At 45.5% G+C, this 27,031-nt stretch overlaps 1 protein-coding gene across 4 annotated transcripts in view; it reads left to right on the forward strand.

Moving 5' to 3' along the window:
* LOC126276649 (probable glycoprotein hormone G-protein coupled receptor) overlaps nt 1–27,031 on the forward strand; it is a 1,482,411-nt gene that overhangs the window by 1,175,968 nt on the left and 279,412 nt on the right. For all 4 annotated transcript variants that reach the window (XM_049977295.1, XM_049977293.1, XM_049977296.1 and 1 more), the window contains one exon: nt 12,683–12,751. In XM_049977295.1, coding sequence (XP_049833252.1) covers nt 12,683–12,751 — 69 coding nt within the window. The remainder of the gene's footprint in view (nt 1–12,682; nt 12,752–27,031) is intronic.

The following is a 27,031-nucleotide window of genomic DNA, read 5'->3' on the forward strand; positions in this document are numbered from 1 at the left end:
TGCAATCAAGACGGTTTTTAAGTAACGTTATCAAATCACTGATTGCTGTTATCCCATAAGACATTATGTCTGTTTTTGCAAAATAACTGTCTTTCGACAGGGTTCAGCCACCCTGGGACATCAGTGCAATCCTGAAGAAGATCCGAGCAGAGGAATCGAAATGTGAACCAGTGAGGAAGTTTGAAGAGGAATGAAAGGAGATGTAACAACTCCGAAGATTTTATCACAAGTCACAACGGCCACGAAAGCTTACAGACAGATCACAGAAATACAGTATATACAGAAACAGTAAATGTATTGAAGTGCGATTTTCGCTAAGTTATAGCGAACACCATTGCTCCAACAGTTTGGCGACATTCGCCATAAATTAAAACCATATACAGTTTTTCGACTGCCATATACAATGTGAAGGACTTAACAATTTCCATTCAAGTTGTTTGATAGCTAAAACAGAAGAGGAATGGACCAAATACCCACGAACAAAATGTGTGAACTGTTTAACGTAGCAGTTTTGGGGAGGAGTGTTATGAATTACGGTTCCGTAAGATACCGGTAGAGATCGGATCTGAGCTAATAAGTTTACGGCACTATGGACCTCAGCAAATAATAGCCGTTCCCGAATGTTCCTGCGTACTCCAGTTTGGCTCCTGATGTGCGTTGTTCGTTGTTTCACTTCCTTGTTTCGAAGTAGTCTAATCTTGGTCCATGATTAGTGATCGAGTACGATCTTCACTAAACCACAAGGGATCAGCGATTCCTATGGCCAGTATGTCAGCTCTGATTTCGCGGAAGCACAGAACGCGGGCGCATGCTGCGAGATGGAGGCTTAGCTTGTTGACTCTCTCTACTCCTCTCCTCCAGTTTCGTTCGAAAACAAGAAGCGGAATGTGTTTCGGAACATCGCAGCATCTTCCCGCCTCACCTCCTTTAGTTTCATGAAGTTTCGACAGGTGGCGGCGCTAAATATAGCATTCGAAATGGCGTCTGTAATGGAGACGTGACCAAGAAGAGAGCTGTCACTAAGTTTCTTTTGGTGAAAAACGATAGCATCGAGATATTCACAGGTGTCCGCAGAACGTCTACGGACACCCGAGGTGAACAAAAGCACAGTTTGTCGTTGAGCGAGACGTTCGTCACCATCGCAACAAGGTCGCGCAAACCTGTCCGATTTCCCGGGAGCCGGCCGGCCGCACACAGCTGTGACTTCTGCAGTGTTGGAACGTGGGGACACTCTCATTCCAAGTATTCGACGGTTCACGACCACACATCTCGCTGAACGACTGAACCTCTCTGTCTGAAGTGCCGACGCTCGTCCACTAGTTGTGGTACCCAAAGGGGTGTGACCGCTAGATACCTCGCTGCCTAACAGAATACCATAAAGAGCAACGAAGGACCATCCGTGCGGAATTACTTGCGCGTTACGAGACTGTTCGTGACAAGTTTTTGTCGAACATGGTCACAGGCGAAAAACACATGAGTTCATCTCTTCGAACCGAAAACAAAACAGGAATCAATGGAATGATTCCACACAACGTCCCCTCCGAAGAAAAGTTTAATGTCGCACCCTCAGCCGGTAAAGTCATGGCAGAGTCTTTTGGAACTCTGAAGGGGTTATGCTCTTTCATGTCCTCCCTTGTGGTACAACGATCAGTTCTGAAGTGTATTGTGCTACCCTGAGAAAATTGAAGTAACGACTTCCGCGTTTGGTCGCCACAAAAATGGAAATGACTTTCTCCTTCTGCATGACAACGCAGGCATCATACAATCCAGCGCACCCGAGACGAGGTCCTCATCCAACCTACAGCCCGGGTATCGCACCTTCCGACTTCCACCTGTTTTTCCCAATGGACGACACACTCCTCGGGAAGCAGTACGTATATAATGTGGAGGTTATTGACGCAGCAATAAGTTAGCTCAGACGACGACGCGTAGAGTGATACCATGCGAGCATACGGACCCCTCCTGTACGGTGGCGTAAGGTCGTAGCACTGAACGGAGATTATGTTGAAAAATATGGTTTTGTAGCCAAAAGAAAGGGGAATAATATAGTGTATTCGAATCCTAAGTAAAACCAACCTGCTTTCAGAAAAATGTCCTGTATTACCTACTGAACAATGCTCTTAGTTTCTGGAAACAAATACGATAAGAATATAAACGATCAATAGTCCTGGAAGCATACGTTATCATATAAGGCAGCAACATTCAAAGTACCCTCCGCCACACACCGTCAGATGGCTTTCGGAGTATGGATGTAGTTGTAGATGTAGAACACGATAGTGCAATATCCAAGGGCACGAATAGGAAGAAATTTTAAACTCCTCCTACTTCCCTGGTTTTGGTCCTACACATTTCGATTTTATCCTTTATCTAACTACACTTCTGGCCATTAACATTTTAGCACCAAAAGGACAGCAAATAACGATGTGTTACGTATTAATCAGATGCAGTTCGCGACCATACCAGAATATTATTTGCCCGATATGATGCTACCCACTGTTCGTAATGTCTCTGAATGCAGTATGGATTTTTCTAAAATCTGGCTACGTAAAATTCTGGCTGCCATCCAAAAGTATTTGTCTCATTTACCCTGAAAATCTAGTCGCCAATTTCAAAATTATGCAGGCAATAATTTGCGGTGAAAAATTATTGTTCACAGCTCACAGTATTTTACAATTTAACAAAAAACTGAGTTTATTCATTTTTCTTTGCAACAGCTCAGTGTTTGTTTGTTACTGAATAAAAATACAACGGTTCGAGAGCGTAAACCAAACCAGATCAGTATCTCACGATAAGTGTCGCATAAACATCCGTAATAATATCGGAAAATAAATCAAATTTTGCTCAGTCTACGTTTTAAATAAGATTCCATAACTGCGACATAGTTAAAATTACAAGTTCAGATCACTCACAAAATAATCGTGGTAAAGTTTCAGTGTTCAGACTAGATTGCTCACGCAAATTATTCTAAGCTCACCAAACGAAATATTTTTAAAGCTTTCTCCATACAGTAAAACATCAGAAGTTCCCATTTAAACACTTAGAAAATTTCGGACACTGTCGAGATGTGACCTGCACGCTCCTCATGTGTGTGTGTTCCCTCTACCAATTCACAAAGCACACTGATTACAATTGATCATGAGCAACATGGCTGCCGGTTATTTGAGGTCTCGTTTGTCGCGAGTCATGTTCATACATTTCCATCTTGTGGCATGTAACTAAAATGTCGATTTATATGCAAATTTCGTCAGCTTTCCGTTGCTGTTCTTGTTTTTCTTCCAACGTAAAATATTTTGTTCAGCAATAGTTATTTTATTATGATAAATGCTACTTGACATTATTTTACCATCAGTAAATAAACAACAATAAAAGTAAGTGCATTCATTCCTCCATATCTATGTTTACTGCATAATGCTGCTGCTACTTTCAATGGTTTTTTTTATTATTTACCTGAAAATTCATGTTTTTAAGCACGGAATACACATTCCGACCTGTAATTTGAGGTCTGTAATTTTTATACTGTAACATTCCTATTCTCTTCTTTCGCGGTTTCTGCACAGTCCGTGAATCACTACCATAGAATGCACTGCTCCAGAGGTACATTCTCAGAAATTTCTTCCTTAATTAAAGGGCGATGTTTGATACCGTAGTTGATTTCTGATGGCCAAGATACTCCTCTTCGCCTGTAATAATCTGTATTTTATGTTCTTATTACCTGGTCCGCCACGTTAATATGCTTCCGAGGTAGCACAATTTCTTCACTTCATCTACTTCTTGACTACCAACTTTGGTAATCAGTTTCTCGCTAATCTCATTTCTGCTACTCCTCAACACTTTCGTCTTTGTTTGTCAGTAGCTACAGATTATTACGTTTTATACTGTATTTAAAATCATACTGTTTTACCTTTGGCTGGCATGTGGCAAAATAGCTTCAACCTGCCACGACAGGAGCGCGATGAGACCGTGAACTCAGTATGTTTCGTGGATGGCTGCACCTAGCTGTTAAGGCGTCATGGTCTCCAATGTGTATTCTCCATTACCCAATTAACATAAAACAGCCTCGTCTAGAGCCTTTAATATGGTCTCCGATTAGCAAGCAAACAAGAGCGCCACGACCCGACCATCCCTAGTAGACTAGCTTCCATAGCACGGCAGAGTGAAAAGGAAGTGACTCGGGCGCCTGCTTGGAATTCACAGCATCGAAGAAGAGTGCTTTGCTACACCAGAGTGCTGACAAGGCAGCTGAGTAATAAATTTAGCCTACAAAATTCATTAAATTTGGGAGCTCTGAGAAATTATTGTCTGGATTCACAAGTGTTCAGCTCATAGCACAACAGAAGCTAATGAAGTTATAATTTATGTTGTTTTCCGACAACGGCATTAATGCGAGACTCTACACAGACCTAACTTTATGTGATCATAAAAAAAACCTTCGCTCATTGTAAGAACTGAAACGATCACAGCTTGAGACTTAGGGTGTAGCCATCAATACACGGAAAGGGTTGCTGAAATAATTTTACTAACTTCTTGACTTTCGCACTGATTAGCTTCACAGAGAAATTCATTTACCATAGGTCTGCTGGTTTAGAAATCATTAATTCATCGGAATGAAACCTTTCTTTCCGTAGTTTGTGACACTGCTGTTTCTTCAGACCTCTGAATAACACACTACAACAGAAACAGAGAGAGAGAGAGGGAGAGAGAAGCACCCATAAGAAACGGTCGGATGTGTAGCTTCGTAAATGCACACGCCATCGGCGGATATGTAAATGCACGTTATCGGCGGATATGTAAATGTACGTTATCGGCGGATATGTAAATGCCTCGAGTTGCAATTATCTGTGACGAGTAGATCGGCCACCAAGATACATGAATACTGTTCGTGTTTAGTGTTGTTACTAGCCCTGGTAGGGTGTATGAAGACTGTGAACGACAACAGATAATGCGTGATCACTATGAAAGACAGAGATACCTTGTACTCGTGAGAGATAGCGCTGTCGGTATCTGACAATCTGTGGGAGCTCATTGGTTGTGTCCATTTTGCTGTCGGGTCGAATCGTTCAATATGGAACATTCAGGTGTGACAGTTGCCAGACGTTGTATGAGGGGGTAAAAAAAAAAACAACCGAATACTATTGCCGTAGGCGGAGCTTGTGTAGTACACGTTTCTACCGCTAGGCATGTACAGCGCAACCATCGCCAGTTTAACGCCGCTTGTGTTGTCGATCTGGATTCTTCTATTCATCTGCAGTGATTGCTTTCGCTGGCGCTGCTTCGTTCTTGTTTCAGTTTTTATGATGGAAAGTTTAAGTGTACAATGTGAGGCTGCGAAATTTTGTTTTGCTGCTCGTAAACATTATGCTGAAGTTGTTTTAATGTTGAAATCAGCTTACCAAGATGGCGCTATGGGAAAACTAAAGTGCTCGAGTGGTCTACTTGATTTAAAAATGGCGACATGTCGGTTCTGGACGTCCATCAACTGCCTGATCGACGAAAATATTGAAAAATTCTAGAGCTTGTGCTCACAGACCGTCGAAAGACAATTGATCAACCGTCAGGGATCAGTGGGTTATCTTGGAGCGGGGTTCAGCGAATTTTGAAGATTGGAGCAGACAGGAAACTAGTTCATCCACCGCGACAACACACCTGTGCACACAGCCATCTGTGGTAGACAGTTTTTGGCTAAAAATGGCATCGATCCGCTCCCCTACGCACCTTACTTGCCCGACCTCGCTCCGTGCATCTTTTTCTTATTTCCACGCTTCAAAAGGAGCACGGAAAGACACCGATTTGACAGCACTGAAGTAGTCAAGAAAAAAATAAGGGAGGAGCTTGTAATATTACCCTCTCACACATCACCATTAAATTTCTCTGTCTCTAAAAGTTTCTAAAGTTTAAAGAGGCGTAAAATATGCAAAAGGAAAACTTTTTATTTATCTTCATTTCCTCTTCTTGTTGCTGGCTGCAGTTATTGTGTTTAGTGGTACATTCTTGCGGCTGAAATTTTGACTGAACGTTATGGATTCCTGATGATTAAAGAACTGATGAAGTACTATCTGTTGTTATGATTTTCTTTTATTTTATCTCAGTCTTCTATATTACACTGACTTCACAATTTCCACATAATTATCCAAATTACATTGTTAGTGTCAATCATAAAAAAATACGTCTGTCTGCATCAGAAGCACTACTACTCACATTCTGCGGTACTCACAATATTCCAAAGAGTTTACAAAGCAAAAGAGTTCACAAACTTTCTTGACAAAAGAGGAAACTTCGCTAAAATATATCATTATTTTGTAAATGAGTCTAGAAATAAATTTTATAGTTATCGTCCGATTGTCCAATTAATTATAGGAATTTAAAGTATGTCAGGTATTCAGTAATTTCAAGTATTTCTAAAAGAAGAGCGTTTTTAACTGTACGTGCAGAGTACTAACAGATTGATTTCTTTTTGTATATTTTAGCCCGAAACACAACATATCGTATACAAAATCATATGAAATTGATTCAGTTAAACAGCAGATATAATGTTCACCTGTACAAGAATCGTTATTATGCAGGGTATCGGTTATTTCTATAAATAAAAGATGGTGTTAGAGGAGGGTGTCCCATTACAAGCTCTCAGCCATTTCTACAGATGACTACAAAATATGTTTCAAATAGTGCAAGATCCACCTCAGTTGCGCAAATATATACACTCCTGGAAATGGAAAAAAGAACACATTGACACCGGTGTGTCAGACCCACCATACTTGCCCCGGACACTGCGAGAGGGCTGTACAAGCAATGATCACACGCACGGCACAGCGGACACACCAGGAACCGCGGTGTTGGCCGTCGAATGGCGCTAGCTGCGCAGCATTTGTGCACCGACCCCGTCAGTGTCAGCCAGTTTGCCGTGGCATACGGAGCTCCATCGCAGTCTTTAACACTGGTAGCATGCCGCGACAGCGTGGACGTGAACCGTATGTGCAGTTGACGGACTTTGAGCGAGGGCGTATAGTGGGCATGCGGGAGGCCGGGTGGACGTACCGCCGAATTGCTCAACACGTGGGGCGCGAGGTCTCCACAGTACATCGATGTTGTCGCCAGTGGTCGGCGGAAGGTGCACGTGCCCGTCGACCTGGGACCAGACCGCAGCGACGCACGGATGCACGCCAAGACCGTAGGATCCTACGCAGTGCCGTAGGGGACCGCACCGCCACTTCCCAGCAAATTAGGGACACTGTTGCTCCTGGGGTATCGGCGAGGACCATTCGCAACCGTCTCCGTGAAGCTGGGCTACGGTCCCGCACACCGTTAGGCCGTCTTCCGCTCACGCCCCAACATCGTGCAGCCCGCCTCCAGTGGTGTCGCGACAGGCGTGAATGGAGGGACGAAAGGAGACGTGTCGTCTTCAGCGATGAGAGTCGCTTCTGCCCTGGTGCCAATGATGGTCGTATGCGTGTTTGGCGCCGTGCAGGAGAGCGCCACAATCAGGACTGCATACGACGGAGGCACACAGGGCCAACACCCGGCATCATGGTGTGGGGAGCGATCTCCTACACTGGCCGTACACCTCTGGTGATCGTCGAGGGGACACTGAATAGTGCACGGTACATCCAAACCGTCATCGAACCCATCGTTCTACCATTCCTAGACCGGCAAGGGAACTTGCTGTTCCAACAGGACAATTCACGTCCGCATGTATCCCGTGCCATCCAACGTGCTCTAGAAGGTGTAAGTCAACTACCCTGGCCAGCAAGATCTCCGGATCTGTCCCCCATTGAGCATGTTTGGGACTGGATGAAGCGTCGTCTCACGCGGTGTGCACGTCCAGCACGAACGCTGGTCCAACTGAGGCGCCAGGTGGAAATGGCATGGCAAGCCGTTCCACAGGACTACATCCAGCATCTCTACGATCGTCTCCATGGGAGAATAGCAGCCTGCATCGCTGCGAAAGGTGGATATACACTGTACTAGTGCCGACATTGTGCATGCTCTGTTGCCTGTGTCTATGTGCCTGTGGTTCTGTCAGTGTGATCATGTGATGTATCTGACCCCAGGAATGTGTTAATGAAGTTTCCCCTTCCTGGGACAATGAATTCACGGTGTTCTTATTTCAATTTGCAGGAGTGTAGTTAAGGCTCACCGGCCATTTGACCATCTTCTTCTGTGAGGATGCACAAACAGTGCTCGAACTCTTACGGGAATCGTTAAAGCCGCGTTTAATGAGTGTAATAGGAAGGGGCACTACGAATATAGTGCAGGACAATAAGTTGGGAATGTGAGTCACACGGGAGGCGTGCTAGAGATAAGTCCCTGCAGTCGGACTATCCTCTGTGTCCTCGGTGTCTCAGACAGATAGAGCGTCTGCCATGTAAGCAGGCAGGAGAACTAGGGTTCGAGTCCTGATCGGGGCACACATTTTGAAATATCCCCGTTGACGTATATCATCGCCTGTATGCAGCTAAGGGTATTCATTTCACTGTATTGATTTATTTGTAATTTCACAAATGTATTAATTGTAATGGAGAATATTTTGAAGGGGATGAGGTTGTTATGTGAACAATTTGAAAATATATAGCTTTTGAAAAATAATTACGGTTTTTTGGGTACCTGCTCGTACCGTGTGTGGACGTGAGGGCCAGCATACTAGTTGTCAAGGTTGGATAGACCACGTCTGACCACCACAAGGAAGGATCGCCGTAATGTGTACCAGGCACGTCGTAAACCCAATCTATTTACGCTTCCCATCCGAGGAAAGGAATGGTTTCCCTGCAACAGTCTGCATAATTCCGTACCATTGGTTGGAGGTTAGCGGCAGACCGACTAGTGAATTACAGTCCCATGCCATAACACCACAACACAAACGGCTGCGTTTGGTGTGGTGACGTGAGCGGTAAGCAAGGACTGCTGATGAATGCCAGCGCATTGTTTTCAGCGACGAACTGCGGTTCTGCAGTACTGTGGATGACAATCGTCATCGAGTGTGGCGGCGACCTGGGAAGAGGTCCCAATCTTCCATTGTTGTGGAGAAGCACAGCAATGTTACTCCTGGCGTCGTGGTGTGGGGAACCATCGGGTGTGACTTCAGATCTGAATGAGGGAATTCTGACGCCACAACGGTGCGTCACGGATATTGTGCCAGTTATCAAAATACTAACGCGAATTCTTTACAGACGAATGGAAAAACTGGTAGATGCAGACCTCGGGGAGGATCAGTTTGGATTCCGTCGAAATGTTGGAACACGTGAGGCAATACTGACCTTACGACTTATCTTAGAAGAAAGATTAAGAAAAGGCAAACCTACGTTTCTAGCATTTGTAGACTTAGAGAAAGCTTTTGACAATGTTGACTGGAATACTCTTTTTCAAATTCTAAAGGTGGCAGGGGTAAAATACAGGGAGCGAAAGGCTATTCATAATTTGTACAGAAACCAGATGGCAGTAATAAGAGTCGAGGGGCATGAAAGGGAAGCAGTGGTTGGGAAAGGAGTGAGACAGGGTTGTAGCCTCTCCCCGATGTTATTCAATCTGTATATTGAGCAAGCAGTAAAGGAAACAAAAGAAAAATTTGGAGTAGGTATTAAAATTCATGGAGACGAAGTGAAAACCTTGAGGTTCGCCGATGACATTGTAATTCTGTCAGAGACGGCAAAGGACTTGGAAGAGCAGTTGAACGGAATGGACAGTGTCTTGAAAGGAGGATATAAGATGAACATCAACAAAAGCAAAACGAGGATAATGGAATGTAGTCAAATTAAATCGGGTGATGCTGAGAGAATTAGATTAGGAAATGAGACACTTAAAGTAGTAAAGGAGTTTTGCTATTTAGGAAGTAAAATAACTGATGATGGTCGAAGTAGAGAGGATATAAAATGTAGACTGGCAATGGCAAGGAAAGCGTTTCTGAAGAAGAGAAATTTGTTAACATCGGATATAGATTTATGTATCAGGAAGTCGTTTCTGAAAGTATTTGTTTGGAGTTTAGCCATGTATGGAAGTGAAACATGGACGATAACTAGTTTGGACAAGAAGAGAATAGAAGCTTTAGAAATGTGGTGCTACAGAAGAATACTGAAGATAAGGTGGATAGATCACGTAACTAATGAGGAGGTATTGAATAGGATTGGGGAGAAGAGAAGTTTGTGGCACAACTTGACTAGAAGAAGGGATCGGTTGGTAGGACATGTTTTGAGGCATCAAGGGATCACAAATTTAGCATTGGAGGGCAGCGTGGAGGGTAAAAATCGTAGAGGGAGACCGAGAGATGAGTACACTAAGCAGATTCAGAAGGATGTAGGTTGCAGTAGGTACTGGGAGATGAAGCAGCTTGCACAGGATAGAGTAGCATGGAGAGCTGCATCAAACCAGTCTCAGGACTGAAGACAACAACAACAACATCAAGAAGACAGTATTCGTCCACGTATGGTACGTGTCTCTCCTGAAATGTCTGGGCTATGTTGAGGTACTCCCGTGGTCAGAAAGATGGGGCCACGTGTGTGGGTACAGCTCGGACGTCAACTCCGCCCACCCAATGCTAGTACCAGATTCAAGGACCAGTTACAACAGTTGTGGTCCAGCTTACCTCAGCAGAGGTACAGTGTATTTGTGACTCCTTTCTCCACCGAATCAACGCACGCATCCAAGTCAGAGGGAGTGAAACATCATACTAATAAGTGGGCTTATACTGTCAAAGTCTTTGTAAATTTGACACGTTGTCTTAATCACTAAAATAACACCATATAACACCTCAACCCGTGAAATTTCTTGAGGATATTTTTGCTCTGCCGCTGCAACGACAAACATGGGTGCTTTTTTCACCAGATACGTTTAGCTTTATTTAGGTAAAGCATCATCAGTGGTGGTGATTTTGAAAAAGATATTGCAAGATCCGCCTCAGTTGCGCAAGTTTTCTGGTCTTTACCCAGGTTTCGGCTAGAATAATCTAGCCTTCTTCAGAAGCATAAAATCACTTTAACATGCCAGAGTAAAGCACAGTCAACATTAAAAATTAAAACCTATAGTACCGTGGTACCATATCGAATTAAAACTACTTAACTGAAGTCCAGCCCCGGCATCACTTCACCATACGGGCGGTTGGCTGCCATGTCATAGTAATTGTATGCTTCTGAAGGAGGCTAGATTATTCTAGCCGAAACCTGGGTAAAGACAAGAAAATTTGCGCAACTGAGGCGGATCTTGCAATATCTTAGTCTATCATAGTTGCTGATGTGGCTGGAATATCTAAAAAAATCTTAGATTGCTACCTGCCGAAGTGGTGATTTTGGTTTGATTCCTCGCTTTCACATCGTTGATGTGTTTCTTCTTTAGACACTGGTAGCTGTGAAATCATAATTAAATCGAGACCCTAAGCTGTCGACAGGCGTTGATATACATCAACGGGGACAGTTGAAAATGTGTGCCCTGACCGGGACTCGAACCTGCGAACTCCTGCTGACATGGCAGACGCTCTATCCATCTGAGCCACCGAAGACACAAGAGAGTACGACTGCAGGGATTTATCCGTTGCACGCTCCGCGTGAGACCCACATTCTTAACTTAATGTCCTCACACTACAATCGTACTGCCGCTGCCCACTACACTCATTACTCGCGGCTGACAACCTCACCGAGCCCTTAAGAGTTCGGACAATACGAGTGCATCCAGCACAGAAGGAGGAGATCAATGACCGGTTAGCCGTAGCTGTATATGCAGATGGCATCTATTCTTGCGGACATGTCCGAAAGAACAGATACCATCTCCATACACTGGTAGCTGTGGTCTAATTTTTAGTTGTTCTACAGCACTATGCATTTCTAATGTTTTACACTCCACTTCCCGCTGTAAGCGAGAAATCGAGCGGAAATCACCATCACTCATGATGGTTTACCAAAATAAATCGACACGTGTCTGGGGAAAAAAACACGCATTTTTGTGGTTGCAACGACAGAATAAAAATACCCTGAATAATTGTAAAGCAACTGCTGACAACATGGCCACAACGTGAAGTGTTATTTGGGTTATTCTCTCCCTCCACTTTTGTTGCCGTGCAGTTTATGGCCACTATTCGTCGGCACCATTTGGGCTTTGTTCTCCTATTAAACTGAATCCTAACCAGTTTTATCGACTACTCATCACATGACGTGTGTACCTTATACTTGGGAATAACATTCCGAACTGCATCGTGACGGACCGAAGACTAGGATAAAGCACACCTGCGAAAAAGAAAAAGTCAACATGGTGGTTTCGTACACAGAAAGCATCACAGGGAGGGCGACGAAACATCACGGAAAGATTTTCTGGGAAGAGATGTGGGCGTTTCAATGCGAGTGAACGCTCCCTCGACAGCTCAGTATTAATTCTGACGAAATGAAGGTGCGTATGGCGTCATTGGCCAGCAGTCCCACCTGGGATGTTCGGCCCCCTAGTGCATACGTAGATGATCATGACGTCAACAACGCTAACCTCAAGACCACGATTTCCTGACTCGGTTCTAATATATTCTGTGAAGCTACATCGGCCTCTTTCAATAAAAGACGTGAGACATATGTTCAGGCAAAGTTACGTACACCATTCTAATTTAATTAGTGAAAATAGAATGTGAATTGCTTCAGAGATTATAGTACAAGCGAAAATGGCTGTCAGCAGAAAAGTTGTCTCTTATATGACTTAATATATCTGTTTTTCTCTGTTCCAGGATCCTCAATTATAACTCCATAGAAGCTGTGCACGGATGGGCTTTCAATGGGTCCAAGATTGCTGCTTTGTGAGTATTTCATTTACATTATTCTGCCGATTGTTTGTCTATATGCCACAACAATTAATAACTTCCCCTAGTGTATAAAAGGAAATGGTCTTTTTGTGTACAGTTAATTAGTTGATTCACTAACAAACATGTTCCGCTTGGTTTAAGTGATGAAGTGTTAATCAACTATTTCATTCACCTGTTTTATTCACCAAACTGGGGCTTGACTGCTGCTGCGGGGACAGAGGGTCTGGAGGAACCTGTTGGAAGAGAGGGAGGATGGGAGCGGGGCGCTTTATGGGGTGGGCAACTATTGTTTTAGATGTAGATGCCGCTCAGGGGCAGGAACACATAGTAAAAAAATGGAATGTCATAATAAATGCGAGACTCTACAGTTTCGTTCGTTCGTTACGACCGCCGCATTACATTCACTTTGAATGCCAACGGTCATTCGACTGATATGGTGCCGTCCGCGATATCACACTACATTGCATTAAAATTTTTCCCTTATTCCTTCCAATCACGTCCAAAAGATTTTCATAATCTTTTGTCTTCCACTACAGTTCATCTCTATTGCACCCTCCAACTGCAGGACAACTATTGCTGGATAACTTACAATATATACTAGTAACATTTTGCTAATCCTGCAACACATTTTCCATAGACTTCCTTCGTCAACTATGCCCTATTCCTTCCAAGACAACTTTTCTTTTTCATTTTGTTCGTTATGGTTCGTCGTATTTCGTCATAGCGAACGTCACATGACACCCGTTGAAGTCGTTGTTAATCTTTTCACTCAAGTTTTTTTTTATTACAGAGACCAGTCAGGTCTCTGACCGAACACGCTGAGCTACCGTGCCGGCTGAAACACGTAAGACACCAGGAACAAACTACTCATCATCTTAACTTCTGTCTACGAAATTTGCCCTGTTTCAAGGACAGTATTTTACATAGTGTTATGCTATGATGAAGATGTACAGTTCTTCCCCGACTGCATGATAACATTTAATATCGTTAGAATTCATTTCCGCCGACCGTTGCGACCGAGCGGTTCTAGGACCTTCAGTTTGGAATCACGCGAGCGCTAAAGTCGCAGGGTCGAATCCTGCCTCGGGCATGGATGAGTGTGATGTCCTTAGGTTAGTTAGGTTTAAGTAGTTCTAAATTCTAGGGGACTGATGACCTCAAATGTCCATAGTCCCATGAGCCATTTGAACCTTTTTTTTTAAATTCATTTCCTCAGGTAAGCAGTCTTCGTGTGCACAAATCCATGGCATCTATTCCTTGCTTGAGTAATTTATCTTTGCACATTCGAAACGTTCATCACCTCTTCTAGTACGTCTTCCCCAATTTTTAAACCTTTGCAGGAAGACATTTACCTTAATAACACTCTTCATCATCAATCCAAATAATTGATAATTTAGATTTTTCGTATTTTGTGTTTCTTTCAGCATATTTAAGCACACGATTTCAATAACTGTTATTCTTTATTGCTCCAATTACTGCATCGAATTTACTCAAGTTTTCCATTAACCTATTCTCAAATGTATTGCACATCCAATGCACAACGTGTTTATTATCACTATTTGTTAGAAAGGCCTCGTATATTTTGTCAGAGCCTCGGAAGTAATATGTGCTACGTACGCACTACATCGTTCATTTGTCCCTGATGTCTTCCGTGTTTGATAATGGTTACATTTGCCTATTGAACGTCAGCATGTATACAGCTTTTTCTTCTGTCGAATCTGTTTCTAAATGACTGAAAAGTTTCTTGTAGAAACCTGTAGTGTATTAATTCCTGTCCCACTTTCGAAAATGCACAGATACTGTCACGCATGCCTCGCTGTGCCAGTGCTCTCGGAGCAAAGCCTATAATCCGTAGGCGGATCCCCAAGCGTCGTTTCACTCGCATCCGGCTGCCATGTAAATCAGGCCGGTTCAGTGTTTTCTGCAGGTGCCACGTGGTTATAATTAAAGTGCAGCTTTTCACAGGGGTCGTGAGTGGGCTGTAATTAACGTATGGCAGCGAAACTTGGTAAATATTCTAAGGCGTTAATGTGGTGTACACTATATGATCAAAAGTATCCGAACACCTGGCTGAATATGAATTACAAGTATGTGGCGCCCTCCATCGGTAATGCTGGAATTCAATATGGTGTTGGCCCACCCTTAGCCTTGATGACAGCTTCCACTCTCGCAGGCATACGTTCAATCAGGTGCTGGAAGGTTTCTTGCGGAATGGCAGCCCATTCTTCACGGAGTGCTGCACTGAGGAGTGGTATCGATGTCGGTCGGTGAGTCCTGGCACGAAGTCGGCGTTCCAAAACATCTTAAAGGTGTTCCATAGGATTCAGGTCAGGACTCTGTGCAGGCCAGTCCATTACAGGGATGTTATTGTCGTGTAACCACTCCACCACAGCCCATACATTATGAAAAGGTGCTCGAGCGTGTTGAAAGATGCAGTCGCCATCCCCGAATTGCTCTTCAACAGTGGGAAGCAATAAGATGCTGGCCGCGCGGAGTGGCAGCGCGGTTTGTGGTATCATATCACGGACTACGCGGCCCCTCCCGCTGGAGGTTCGAGTCCTCCCTCGGGCATGGGTGTGTGTGTTGTTCTCCGCATAAGTTGATTTAAGTAGCATGTAAGTCTAGGGACCGATGACCTAATCAGTTAGGTCCCTGAGGAATTCACACTTTTTTGAAGGTACTTAAAACGTCAATGTAGGCTTGTGCTGCGATAGTGTTACGCAAAACAACCAAGAGTGCAAGCCCCCTCCATGAAAAACACGACCACACCATAACACCACTGCCTCCGACTTTTAATGTTGGCACTACACACGCTGGCATATGACGTTACTGGGCATTCGCCATACCCGCACACTGCCATCGGATCGCCACGTTGTGTACCGTGATTCGTCATCCCACACTGCATTTTTCTACTATTCAATGCTCCTTACACCAAGCGAGGCGTTGTTTGGCATTTACCGGTGTGATGTGTGGCTTATGATCAGCCGCTCGACCATTAAGTGCAAGTTTTCTCACCTCCCGCCCAACTGTCACAGTACCTGCAGTGGATCCTGATGCAGTTTGGAATTCCTGTGTGATGGTCTGGATAGACGTCTGCCTATTACACATTACAACCCTCTTCTACTGTCGGCGGTCTGTCAGTCAACAGAAGAGGTCGGCCTGTACGCTTTTGTGCTGTACTTGTCCCTTCAAGTTTCCATTTCACTATCACGACGGAAACAGTGGACCTAGGGATGTTTAGGAGTGTGGAAATCTTCCATACAGACGTACGACACAAGTGACACCGAATCACCTGACCACGTTCGAGCGCTCCATTCTGCTCGCTCACGATGTCTAATGACTGGTGAGGTCGCTGATATGGCGTACCTGGCAGTAGGTGACAGCAAAATGCATCTAATAAAAAAAAGGATGTTATGGGTGTGTCCGGATACTTTTGACTACATAGTGTAGATTTACGCTGGAAAAAATGTACTTAAATTTTTCCCACCAGATGCAAATCTGGCGCTGTGAATGCAAGAAAGACTTATAGAAATGTTTCTATGTAATAGATAGGTACGGGACGTGGGCAGATAAGGTCAAACAATGGAAAAGAGTTAATGTTGAATTCATCATAAGAGCCGCTCACACAGTTTGTTCAAGATGGGTACCAGACACGTCGAAGAGATGCTGTACAGCGCCAGATTTGCACCTGATGGCCAAAATTGGAACTAATATTTTCCAGCGTAAATTGGTTCCGCATTAACTTATTAGCACATCTACCACGTCTCGCTGCCGTATAATAATTACAACCCACACTGGGCCTCCTTGAATTACACTCCTGGAAATGGAAAAAAGAACACATTGACACCGGTGTGTCAGACCCACCATACTTGCTCCGGACACTGCGAGAGGACTCTACAAGCAATGATCACACGCACGGCACAGCCGACACACCAGGAACCGCTGTGTTGGCCGTCGAATGGCGCTAGCTGCGCAGCATTTGTGCACCGCCGCCGTCAGTGTCAGCCAGTTTGCCGTGGCATACGGAGCTCCATCGCAGTCTTTAACACTGGTAGAATGCCGCGACTGCGTGGACGTGAACCGTATGTGCAGTTGACGGACTTTGAGCGAGGGCGTATAGTGGGCATGGGGGAGGCCGGGTGGACGTACCGCCAAATTGCTCAACACGTAGGGCGTGAGGTCTCCACAGTACATCGATGTTGTCGCCAGTGGTCGGCGGAAGGTGCACGTGCCCGTCGAAATGGGACCGGACCGCAGCGACGCACGGATGCACGCCAAGACCGTAGGGTCCTACGCAGTGCCGTAGGAGACCGCACCGCCACTTCCCAGCACATTAGGGACACTGTTGCTCCTGGGGTATCGGTGAGGACCATTCGCAACCGTCTCCATGAAGCTGGGCTACGGTCCCGCACACCGTTAGGCCGTCTTCCGCTCACGCCCCAACATCGTGCAGCCCGCCTCCAGTGGTGTCGCGACAGGCGTGAATGGAGGGACGAATGGAGACGTGTCGTCTTCAGCGATGAGAGTCGCTTCTGCCTTGGTGCCAATGATGGTCGTATGCGTGTTTGGCGCCGTGCAGGTGAGCGCCACAATCAGGACTGCATACGACCGAGGCACACAGGGCCAACACCCGGCATCATGGTGTGGGGAGCGATCTCCTACACTGGCCGTACACCTCTGGTGATCGTCGAGGGGACACTGAATAGTGCACGGTACATCCAAACCGTCATCGAACCCATCGTTCACCATTCCTAGACCGGCAAGGGAACTTGCTGTTCCAACAGGACAATGCACGTCCGCATGTATCCCGTGCCACCCAACGTGCTCTAGAAGGTGTAAGTCAACTACCCTGGCTAGCAAGATCTCCGGATCTGTCCCCCATTGAGCATGTTTGGGACTGGATGAAGCGTCGTCTCACGCGGTCTGCACGTCCAGCACGAACGCTGGTCCAACTGAGGCGCCAGGTGGAAATGGCATGGCAAGCCGTTCCACAGGACTACATCCAGCATCTCTACGATCGTCTCCATGGGAGAATAGCAGCCTGCATTGCTGCGAAAGGTGGATATACACTGTACTAGTGCCGACATTGTGCATGCTCTGTTGCCTGTGTCTATGTGCCTGTGGTTCTGTCAGTGTGATCATGTGATGTATCTGACCTCAGGAATGTGTCAATAAAGTTTCCCCTTCCTGGGACAATGAATTCACGGTGTTCTTATTTCAATTTCCAGGAGTGTATAACCAACCGGTACGTTGTGTACCAGCGAGCCGTGCACGCTTCGTCCTTCGCCTGGCAACCGGAGGAGTGCGAAATGACCCTCAGTGAGCTAGGAAAAGTCGCGTCGCGTCTCTACCCTAGCAAACCTCGTAACGCCGTTATTCACACTTCTTTGACGACGTTCAAGTTAAAATTGGTTCAAATGGCTCTAAGCACTATGGGACTTAATATCTGAGGTCATCAGTCCCCTAGATGTAGAACTCCGTAAACCTAACTAACCTAAGGACATCACACACACCCATGCCCGAGGAAGGATTCGAACCTGCGACCTTAGCAGCCGCGTGGTTCCGCACTGAAGGGCCCACACCCACTTGGCACAGCGGCCGGCTAGCAGTTCAGGTGATTGTAATAGACAATACTAACGGCAGCCGTTTGCTCTAGAAAGCTGGTAACACTGATGATGCCAGATGTCCCATTTCTATCGTCGTGTGAAGTGTATGGGTCGTAACGCTCTTATTGACTGATCTATCATGGCACAAATTAAAAAATCTATCTCAAAGTTTCAAAATAGCACACACTCCATTGCCTAGTAAAAAATTCGTCCTTCCCATATATAGTATAACTCAGTAAGGCTCTATAATTTGATTTAAATCTAGTCAAGCGACACTGATAACTGTCATGTGCATATTAGCCAGCAGTTTCAACATTGTGACTACTTGGAAATCGGAATCAGATTCAGCCCAACAAGGCTTCTTGCGGATCGAAAATCTGTCAAACGCCTAGCGTTCATTCTTACATCTATATTCATATCCATTCTCTGCAAACCACTGCGAAGCACACGGCAGAGGGTACGTCCCATGCTGTCAGTTATCAGGGCTTTTTAGTGTTCCATTCACGTATGGAGCGTGGGAAGAACGATCGCTCAAACGCCTCTGTTCAGGCTATAAATAGTCTAGCATTGTCCTCGGGATCTCACTGGGAGCTAGACGTAGAGGGTTGTAATATATGGTTGTAATATGTTCATACATTCGTCACTTAAAGTTGGTTCTAGAAACTGCCCAAGTAGATTTGCATGGGATAGCTTGCGTCTATTTTCAAGCGCCTGCCACATCAGTTGTTTCAAAATTTTCGTGACACGCTGCCATGGGTCGAACAAACCTGTGACCATTCGTTATGGCCTTCTTTACGTCTGTTCAGTGTCATCTATTAGTCACATTTGCTTCTTTCCAACATTTGTCTTCATTGTATATAATTGCATCATCCACGAAAAATCTGAATTTACTATTAATAGTGTCCGTAGAGTCATTAATAAACATGGATAGCAAGGATCCCAACACAGTTCCCTGGGGCATACAGGAAGTTACCTTCATATCTGTCGATAGTTCTCCGTCCACGATAACATGCTACTTCCTCCCGGACAAAAAGTCCTCAATCCAGTCACAAATTTCGTTTGATACCCCATATGATCCCACTTTCGACAAAAAGCCTTGATATAGTAAAGAGACACATACTTATCGGTAATCGAGAAATACTGTATCCATCTAACTGCTTCAACCCAGGGCTTTAGACGGCAATTTTATCCATTATTTCTGTTACTCTTATTGTAGGCGAGTGCGATACGTGCTTTCTTGCAATTACTGGGCACGGTTTTTTGTTCTAAGGATCCACAGTAGACTATAGTTAAAAGAGGAGTTAATTCAGCATCAAATTCAGTGTAGTATCCGACAGAAATTCCATCTAGTCCTGCAACTTAGGTTTAACGATTTCATTTTTTTCTCAATGCCATTGACATTAATATCTGTTTCATTCATCTTTTCAGTTGTTTGAAGGGCAATACTCCTCGATTTTCCTGTGTAAATTGACGTTCGAATACGGAGTTCAGCACTTCTGCTTTTGCCTTGCTCCCTCAATTTCAGTTCCTATCGCATCCGTGAGTAACTGCACACTGACTTTGGTGCCGCTAAAGCCTTTATATTCGACCAGAATTTCTTTGGGTTTTGTGAAAGATCTTTCGACGACATTCCCCTTCGGTAGTCATTGAAGAATTCACTCATTAATCTCTTACAACCAAATGCGTTTCAATAAACGTCTATCAATGACCGTATGCTTTCTGTTACACATATCCGCAATAGTGTCGCATTCTTTAGGAGTTTACTTACAGTGGTTGTATGCTACGGAGTGCCTCTCCCATCGCAGCTGTGCTGCTGAGTACGCATCTATCAAGCGCATGTTCAACTGTTGCTGTTAAGTTGGGCCATAGTTCCTCTAAATGCTCCTCGCTTGAGCTAAAACTTTCGAGTTCCTCATTGTCATATAACACAATTGCTTCTTTATCTAGTTTACTGAATATATAAGTCATAATACTTGTTTTAGTTACCCTTTGTACCTTTGGTAATCATTGTAGCTACAACAGTCTCTTGGCTAGGGATACCAGTTTCGATGCGGATGTCTTCAAACATGTCTGATCCCTTTGTTGCCATTACATTTCATACTTTTGTCTCATGAGAGGCGTTCCTAAGCATCGGTTGAAGGTAGTTTTCAGATAAAGCATTTAATAATCTTTCATGGGATGTCTTGACACGACAACCACTGAAGATGATGTATTTATCTCAGTAAACTATTGGATGATTGAGTTCTCCTCCAATGATAACATTATGATTAGAGAACTCGCATACTAACGAACTGAGGTTTTCTCTAAAGTTTTCGGTTATGTCAGGGTGTGAGTCTCGTGGTCGACACAAAGACCTAATTTTCCTTTTAAATATACTTTTATGCACACCCCCCGATACTGCGTCTTCCTCAAACAATCTCGCATGCAGTTTCAGTTTCCATCTAAATCGATTTGATTTTGTTGACTACTTCTACAAACACACCGCCTCCTTTTCCCATCAACCTATTCTTTACATACATGCTTAAATTTTCCTAAAAAGTCTCACTGCTCTCAATTTCTAGTTTTAACCAGCTTTCTGTTACTAGCATTATGTAAGATTCATTACCTCTTAGCCGCTCTTCAAACTGATGCACTTTGTTGAGAATGCTTCAGCAGCTAACCACTAGTACACTCCTGGAAATGGAAAAAAGAACACATTGACACCGGTGTGTCAGACTCACCATACTTGCTCCGGACACTGCGAGAGGGCTCTACAAGCAATGATCACACGCACGGCACAGCGGACACACCAGGAACCGCGGTGTTGGCCGTCGAATGGCGCTAGCTGCGCAGCATTTGTGCACCGCCGCCGTCAGTGTCAGCCAGTTTGCCGTCGCATACGGAGCTCCATCGCAGTCTTTAACACTGGTAGCATGCCGTGACAGCGTGGACGTGAACCGTATGTGCAGTTGACGGACTTTGAGCGAGGGCGTGTAGTGGGCATGCGGGAGGCCGGGTGGACGTACCGCCGAATTGCTCAACACGTGGGGCGTGAGGTCTCCACAGTACATCGATGTTGTCGCCAGTGGTGGCGGAAGGTGCACGTGCCCATCGACCTGGGACCGGACCGCAACGACGCACGGATGCACGCCAAGACCGTAGGATCCTACGCAGTGCCGTAGGGGACCGCACCGCCACTTCCCAGCAAATTAGGGACACTGTTGCTCCTGGGGTATCGGCGAGGACCATTCGCAACCGTCTCCATGAAGCTGGGCTACGGCCCCGCACACCGTTAGGCCGTCTTCCGCTCACGCCCCAACATCGTGCAGCCCGCCTCCAGTGGTGTCGCGACAGGCGTGAATGGAGGGACGAATGGAGACGTGTCGTCTTCAGCGATGAGAGTCGCTTCTGCCTTGGTGCCAATGATGGTCGTATGCGTGTTTGGCGCCGTGCAGGTGAGTGCCACAATCAGGACTGCATACCACCGAGGCACACAGGGCCTACACCCGGCATCATGGTGTGGGGAGCGATCTCCTACACTGGCCGTACACCTCTGGTGATCGTCGAGGGGACACTGAATAGTGCACGGTACATTCAAACCGTCATCGAACCCATCGTTCTACCATTCCTAGACCGGCAAGGGAACTTGCTGTTCCAACAGGACAATGCACGTCCGCATGTATCCCGTGCCACCCAACGTGCTCTAGAAGGTGTAAGTCAGCTACCCTGGCCAGCAAGATCTCCGCATCTGTCCCCCATTGAGCATGTTTGGGACTGGATGAAGCGTCGTCTCACGCGGTCTGCACGTCCAGCACGAACGCTGATCCAACTGAGGCGCCAGGTGGAAATGGCATGGCAAGCCGTTCCACAGGACTACATCCAGCATCTCTACGATCGTCTCCATGGGAGAATAGCAGCCTGCATTGCTGCGAAAGGTGGATATACACTGTACTAATGCCGACATTGTGCATGCTCTGTTGCCTGTGTCTATGTGCCTGTGGTTCTGTCAGTGTGATCATGTGATGTATCTGACCCCAGGAATGTGTCAATAAAGTTTCCCCTTCCTGGGACAATGAATTCACGGTGTTCTTATTTCAATTTCCAGGAATGTATTTTAATATCGTTTGTAGTAGTGTGGGGCATTTCTTTGAATAATACACTGAAACTTCCGGGTCTCTTAAGGCTGTCATTATATGGACTATATGAAGAATCGCCTAATCTACGCCACATACAGTCAGCTGCCAGGTTAACAGCCTATGATGTGTAGTGCAGATCTGACCCGTTCAAAAGGATAAAAAAAATGGTTCAAATGGTTCTGAGCACTGCGGGACATAATTCTGAGGTCATCAATCCCCTAGAACTTAGAACTACTTAAACCTAACTAAACTAAGGACATCACACACATCCATGCCCGAGGCAGCGGTCGCACGGTTCCAGACTGAAGTGCCTAGAACCGCTCGGTCACTCCGGACGGCGCTCAAAAGGATCCTGCAGTTCTCATCCCTAAAGTGCAAGTCTAGATATTCCATCCTAGCTTGTCACAGAACTTTCGCAGTCTCTGGTTCAAACCCTCCATACGACCTAGAACCAGGAGGCCACTATCTTTCCTGGGGACAATTTTGCAAATTGTGAGCATCGTTGAAACTACGTGAGCAGGGCTGCTATTCTCAACCCTGTCTGTCAGTCACTGGAATGATCCAAGTACGACCTTGGACTCCAGAGAGCAGGCATCGTTTGTCCCAACGTGGGCCACAGTATCCAGTTGGCTCCGCCATGTTCTGTCAGTGGCTGACGGACTAGCCCCTTCAGCATCTTAAATGAAGTCTTAAGGCATGCACGTCGTTTGCACACGTTTTCCTTCAAATCCGTTACTGCCATTTCCGTAAGGAAATTGAGCACCTGACGATTAATAGATACCCTGCCTTTTCTGTTTGGCTCGCCATGAAACCGGACTCACCATATTTCCCAAGAAGTGAAGAGAGTCTCACTGGCTCATTTTCGATTTTAGTCGAAGACAGCACCTCGAACTTGATTGACACATCCTGTGTGCTCCCTAGCCCCCGTCTCATCTTGTACATATAGCCCGGACCTATCATTGACGCGCCAGTAACAGTCAAGTGAGCGAGTTGTGATAGATCCTGTATTTTCTGAAGAAAAGACAGTATCCACAGCAGAGGAAAGAACTTGAGGTACTGTGGATATCTCTCGTACAGCTTCTCAGTAGCACTCCCAACACATCCATTAGCTAAAGGTCATTTTCCAAACACTATGAGCTGCACTTAAAATGTTTATTAACCAGACTAAAATTTCGGGTATAACCTATACTCAGTGGCATCTGATACAGAAGAGTAAACAACTGTATGTACACCAATTTCTATAACATGTCACCTGTATACGTAATAGCAGAAACATGCATCTTCTTACACTATGTATCTCTCTGTCAATGGTATGTGTATCAGTTATAAATTCCTTATGATGGTCAGCGTGATGTGCATCTACAAAGCAGACAACATTTGATACGTAGAACCCAATTACAGCATGACTTTGTAATTACAACAGGACATAAAATTCGTCCTATCTTACAGGACACAGGTTGTCGTGTACTGTGTTCTCCTGTATTGTTCTTCTGTATCAGGTGCCACTGACGATGGGTCATACTCCCCAATACCGATGTGTCTAATAAACATTTAAAGCGCAGATCATGGTGTTTAGAAGATGCCCTTTGCCAAATAACTAAAAATGCTATTTTCTACAGCTGTCGATGGCCAGATTCTTTAAGCTATGACTGCATCGAAGAGGCGCAGACGATGCCACATACCGATCAGGAATGCCCCTTACGTACTTTCGCCGCTTTTTCACGAAGAAATGCACCAGGCTTGTTCCATAACAAATCAGAGATTGGAAAATTTGAGCACTGATCTTTGATATTTTCCTTTTGTTTAAATACACTCCTGGAAATTGAAATAAGAACACCGTGAATTCATTGTCCCAGGAAGGGGAAACTTTATTGACACATTCCTGGGGTCAGATACATCACATGATCACACTGACAGAACCACAGGCGTATAGACACAGGCAACAGTGCATGCACAATGTCGGCACTGGTACAGTGTATATCCACCTTTCGCAGCAATGCAGGCTGCTGTTATCCCATGGAGACTATCGTAGAGATGCTGGATGTAGTCCTGTGGAACGGCCTGCCATGCCATTTCCACCTGGCGCCTCAGTTGGACCAGCGTTCGTGCTGGACGTGCAGACCGCGTGAGACGACGCTTCATCCAGTCCCAAACATGCTCAATGGGGGACAGATCCGGAGATCTTGCTAGCCAGGGTAGTTGACTTACACCTTCTAGAGCACGTTGGGTGGCACGGGATACATGCGGACGTGCATTGGCCTGTTGCAACAGCAAGTTCCCTTGCCGGTCTAGGAATGGTAGAACGATGGGTTCGATGATGGTTTGGATGTACCGTGCACTATTCAGTGTCCGCTCGACGATCACCAGAGGTGTACAGCCAGTGTAGGAGATCGCTCCCCACACCATGATGCCGGGTTTTGGCCCTGTGTGCCTCGGTCGTATGCAGTCCTGATTGTGGCGCTCACCTGCACGGCGCCAAACACGCATACGACCATCATTGGCACCAAGGCAGAAGCGACTCTCATCGCTGAAGACGACACGTCTCCATTCGTCCCTCCATTCACGCCTGTCGCGACACCACTGGAGGCGGGCTGCACGATGTTGGGGCGTGAGCGGAAGACGGCCTAAACCTGTGCGGGACCGTAGCCCAGCTTCATGGAGACGGTTGTGAATGGTCCTCGCCGATACCCCAGGAGCAACAGTGTCCCTAATTTGCTGGGAAGTGGCGGTGCGGTCCCCTACGGCACTGCGTAGGATCCTACGGTCTTGGCGTGCATCCGTGCGTCGCTGCGGTCCGGTCCCAGGTCGACGGCACGTGCACCTTCCGCCGACCACTGGCGACAACATCGATGTACTGTGGAGACCTCACGCCCCACGTGTTGAGCAATTCGGCGGTACGTCACTCGGCCTCCCGCTTGCCCACTATACGCCCTCGCTCAAAGTCCGTCAACTGCACATACGGTTCACGTGCACGCTGTCGCGGCATGCTACCAGTGTTAAAGACTGCGATGGAGCTCCGTATGCCACGGCAAACTGGCTGACACTGACGGCGGCGGTGCACAAATGCTGCGCAGCTAGCGCCATTCGACGGCCAACACCGCGGTTCCTGGTGTGTCCGCTGTGCCGTGCGTGTGATCATTGCTTGTACAGCCCTATCGCAGTGTCCGGAGCAAGTATGGTGGGTCTGACACACCGGTGTCAATGTGTTCTTTTTTACATTTCCAGGAGTGTATGTGCTTGTTCATCACTTCTTTGTTTGTAATTGTTAATTTACTTGTGGCGGTGTAATAGCATCAAATAAATACTGGAAATGAATCCCCTAGACTGTGGTTAAGACATTTTCCGCAGTATTGTTTCTTCGACGACTGATAGTCCCGCGAGGTATGCAGCAAACGTCTGTTAAGTTTGGATAGAAGGAGAGAAGTAATAACAGAACTAAGACGGTGCTGCCTTAATAGGCGATAGCAAGCGCATTGCCCTGGAAGGACAACGATCTGTGTTCGGAAATCGCTTTGACACACATTATGCAGCTTCCAGAAAGTTTTAGAACAGCCCACTCTACACTACAGAGTCGAAGACTCATTTTGTTTGTATATCATCTTCCTATTTTCTGAGTATTTTGTTATTATTTTTCTCTGATTGACAGATAATGTGCCTCTGTTCCCAGAGGAAACCTTAAATAAGTAAATGCATTCCATACTCGAGCGTGTTTCCAACGAAGGATTTGCATATCATTTCATTTCATAACAGTCTGTAAGTTACAGACGTAGAAACCTTGCGTCCAAACACAACCGAACAAAAAATCGTTATCCACATATGGCCTCAATACACCTGTTCTCTCTCTTAAACCGCTTTATCTCATGCAATAAAGTCGTAAAACACTATTTTTATTCACCTACACATCTAAACAGATGGAATAAAGCAACATTTCATTACTGCAATTTGGCTTAGCAGTTCGAACAACAGCCGTTGCGGATTGAATTATATGAATTCAGGTCCACCTGCAATACAAACAACAGTTCTTTTTCTACGTCTACATTTACATTAGTAATCTGTAAGTCAGAATTAAATGCCCGGCAGAGGATTCATTGAACCACCTTTAAGCTACTTTTCCGTCGTTATACTCTCGAACAGGCGGGAGAAACGAGCACTTCAAACTGTCCGCGCGAGCTCTGATTTCTCTTATTTTATTCTGATGTTCATTTCTCCCTATATGCATGGGCACCAACGCTCTGAGAAAAAATTATGTGACTGAAATTCCTTGAGAAGGTCCAGTCGCGGAGAAAAACGCCTTTGTTTTAATTGCTGCCACCCCAATTAGTGTATTATATCCCTGGCACTCTCTCTGCTGTTTCGCAGTAATGGATAACAAGCTGCTCACTTTGAACGTTTTCGATGTCTTCCGTCAATCCTATCTGGTGTGGATCTTATACTGCACGGTAATATTCCAAAAGAGGGTGAACAAGAGTAGTGTATGCAGTCTCTTTAGTAGACCCGTTACATGTTTTAAGCGTTCTGCCAATAAGTCGTTTTCCTCCAACATTATCTATGTG

This window comes from Schistocerca gregaria, chromosome 1, assembly GCF_023897955.1.
Source record: "Schistocerca gregaria isolate iqSchGreg1 chromosome 1, iqSchGreg1.2, whole genome shotgun sequence".
NCBI lineage: Eukaryota > Metazoa > Arthropoda > Insecta > Orthoptera > Acrididae > Schistocerca > Schistocerca gregaria.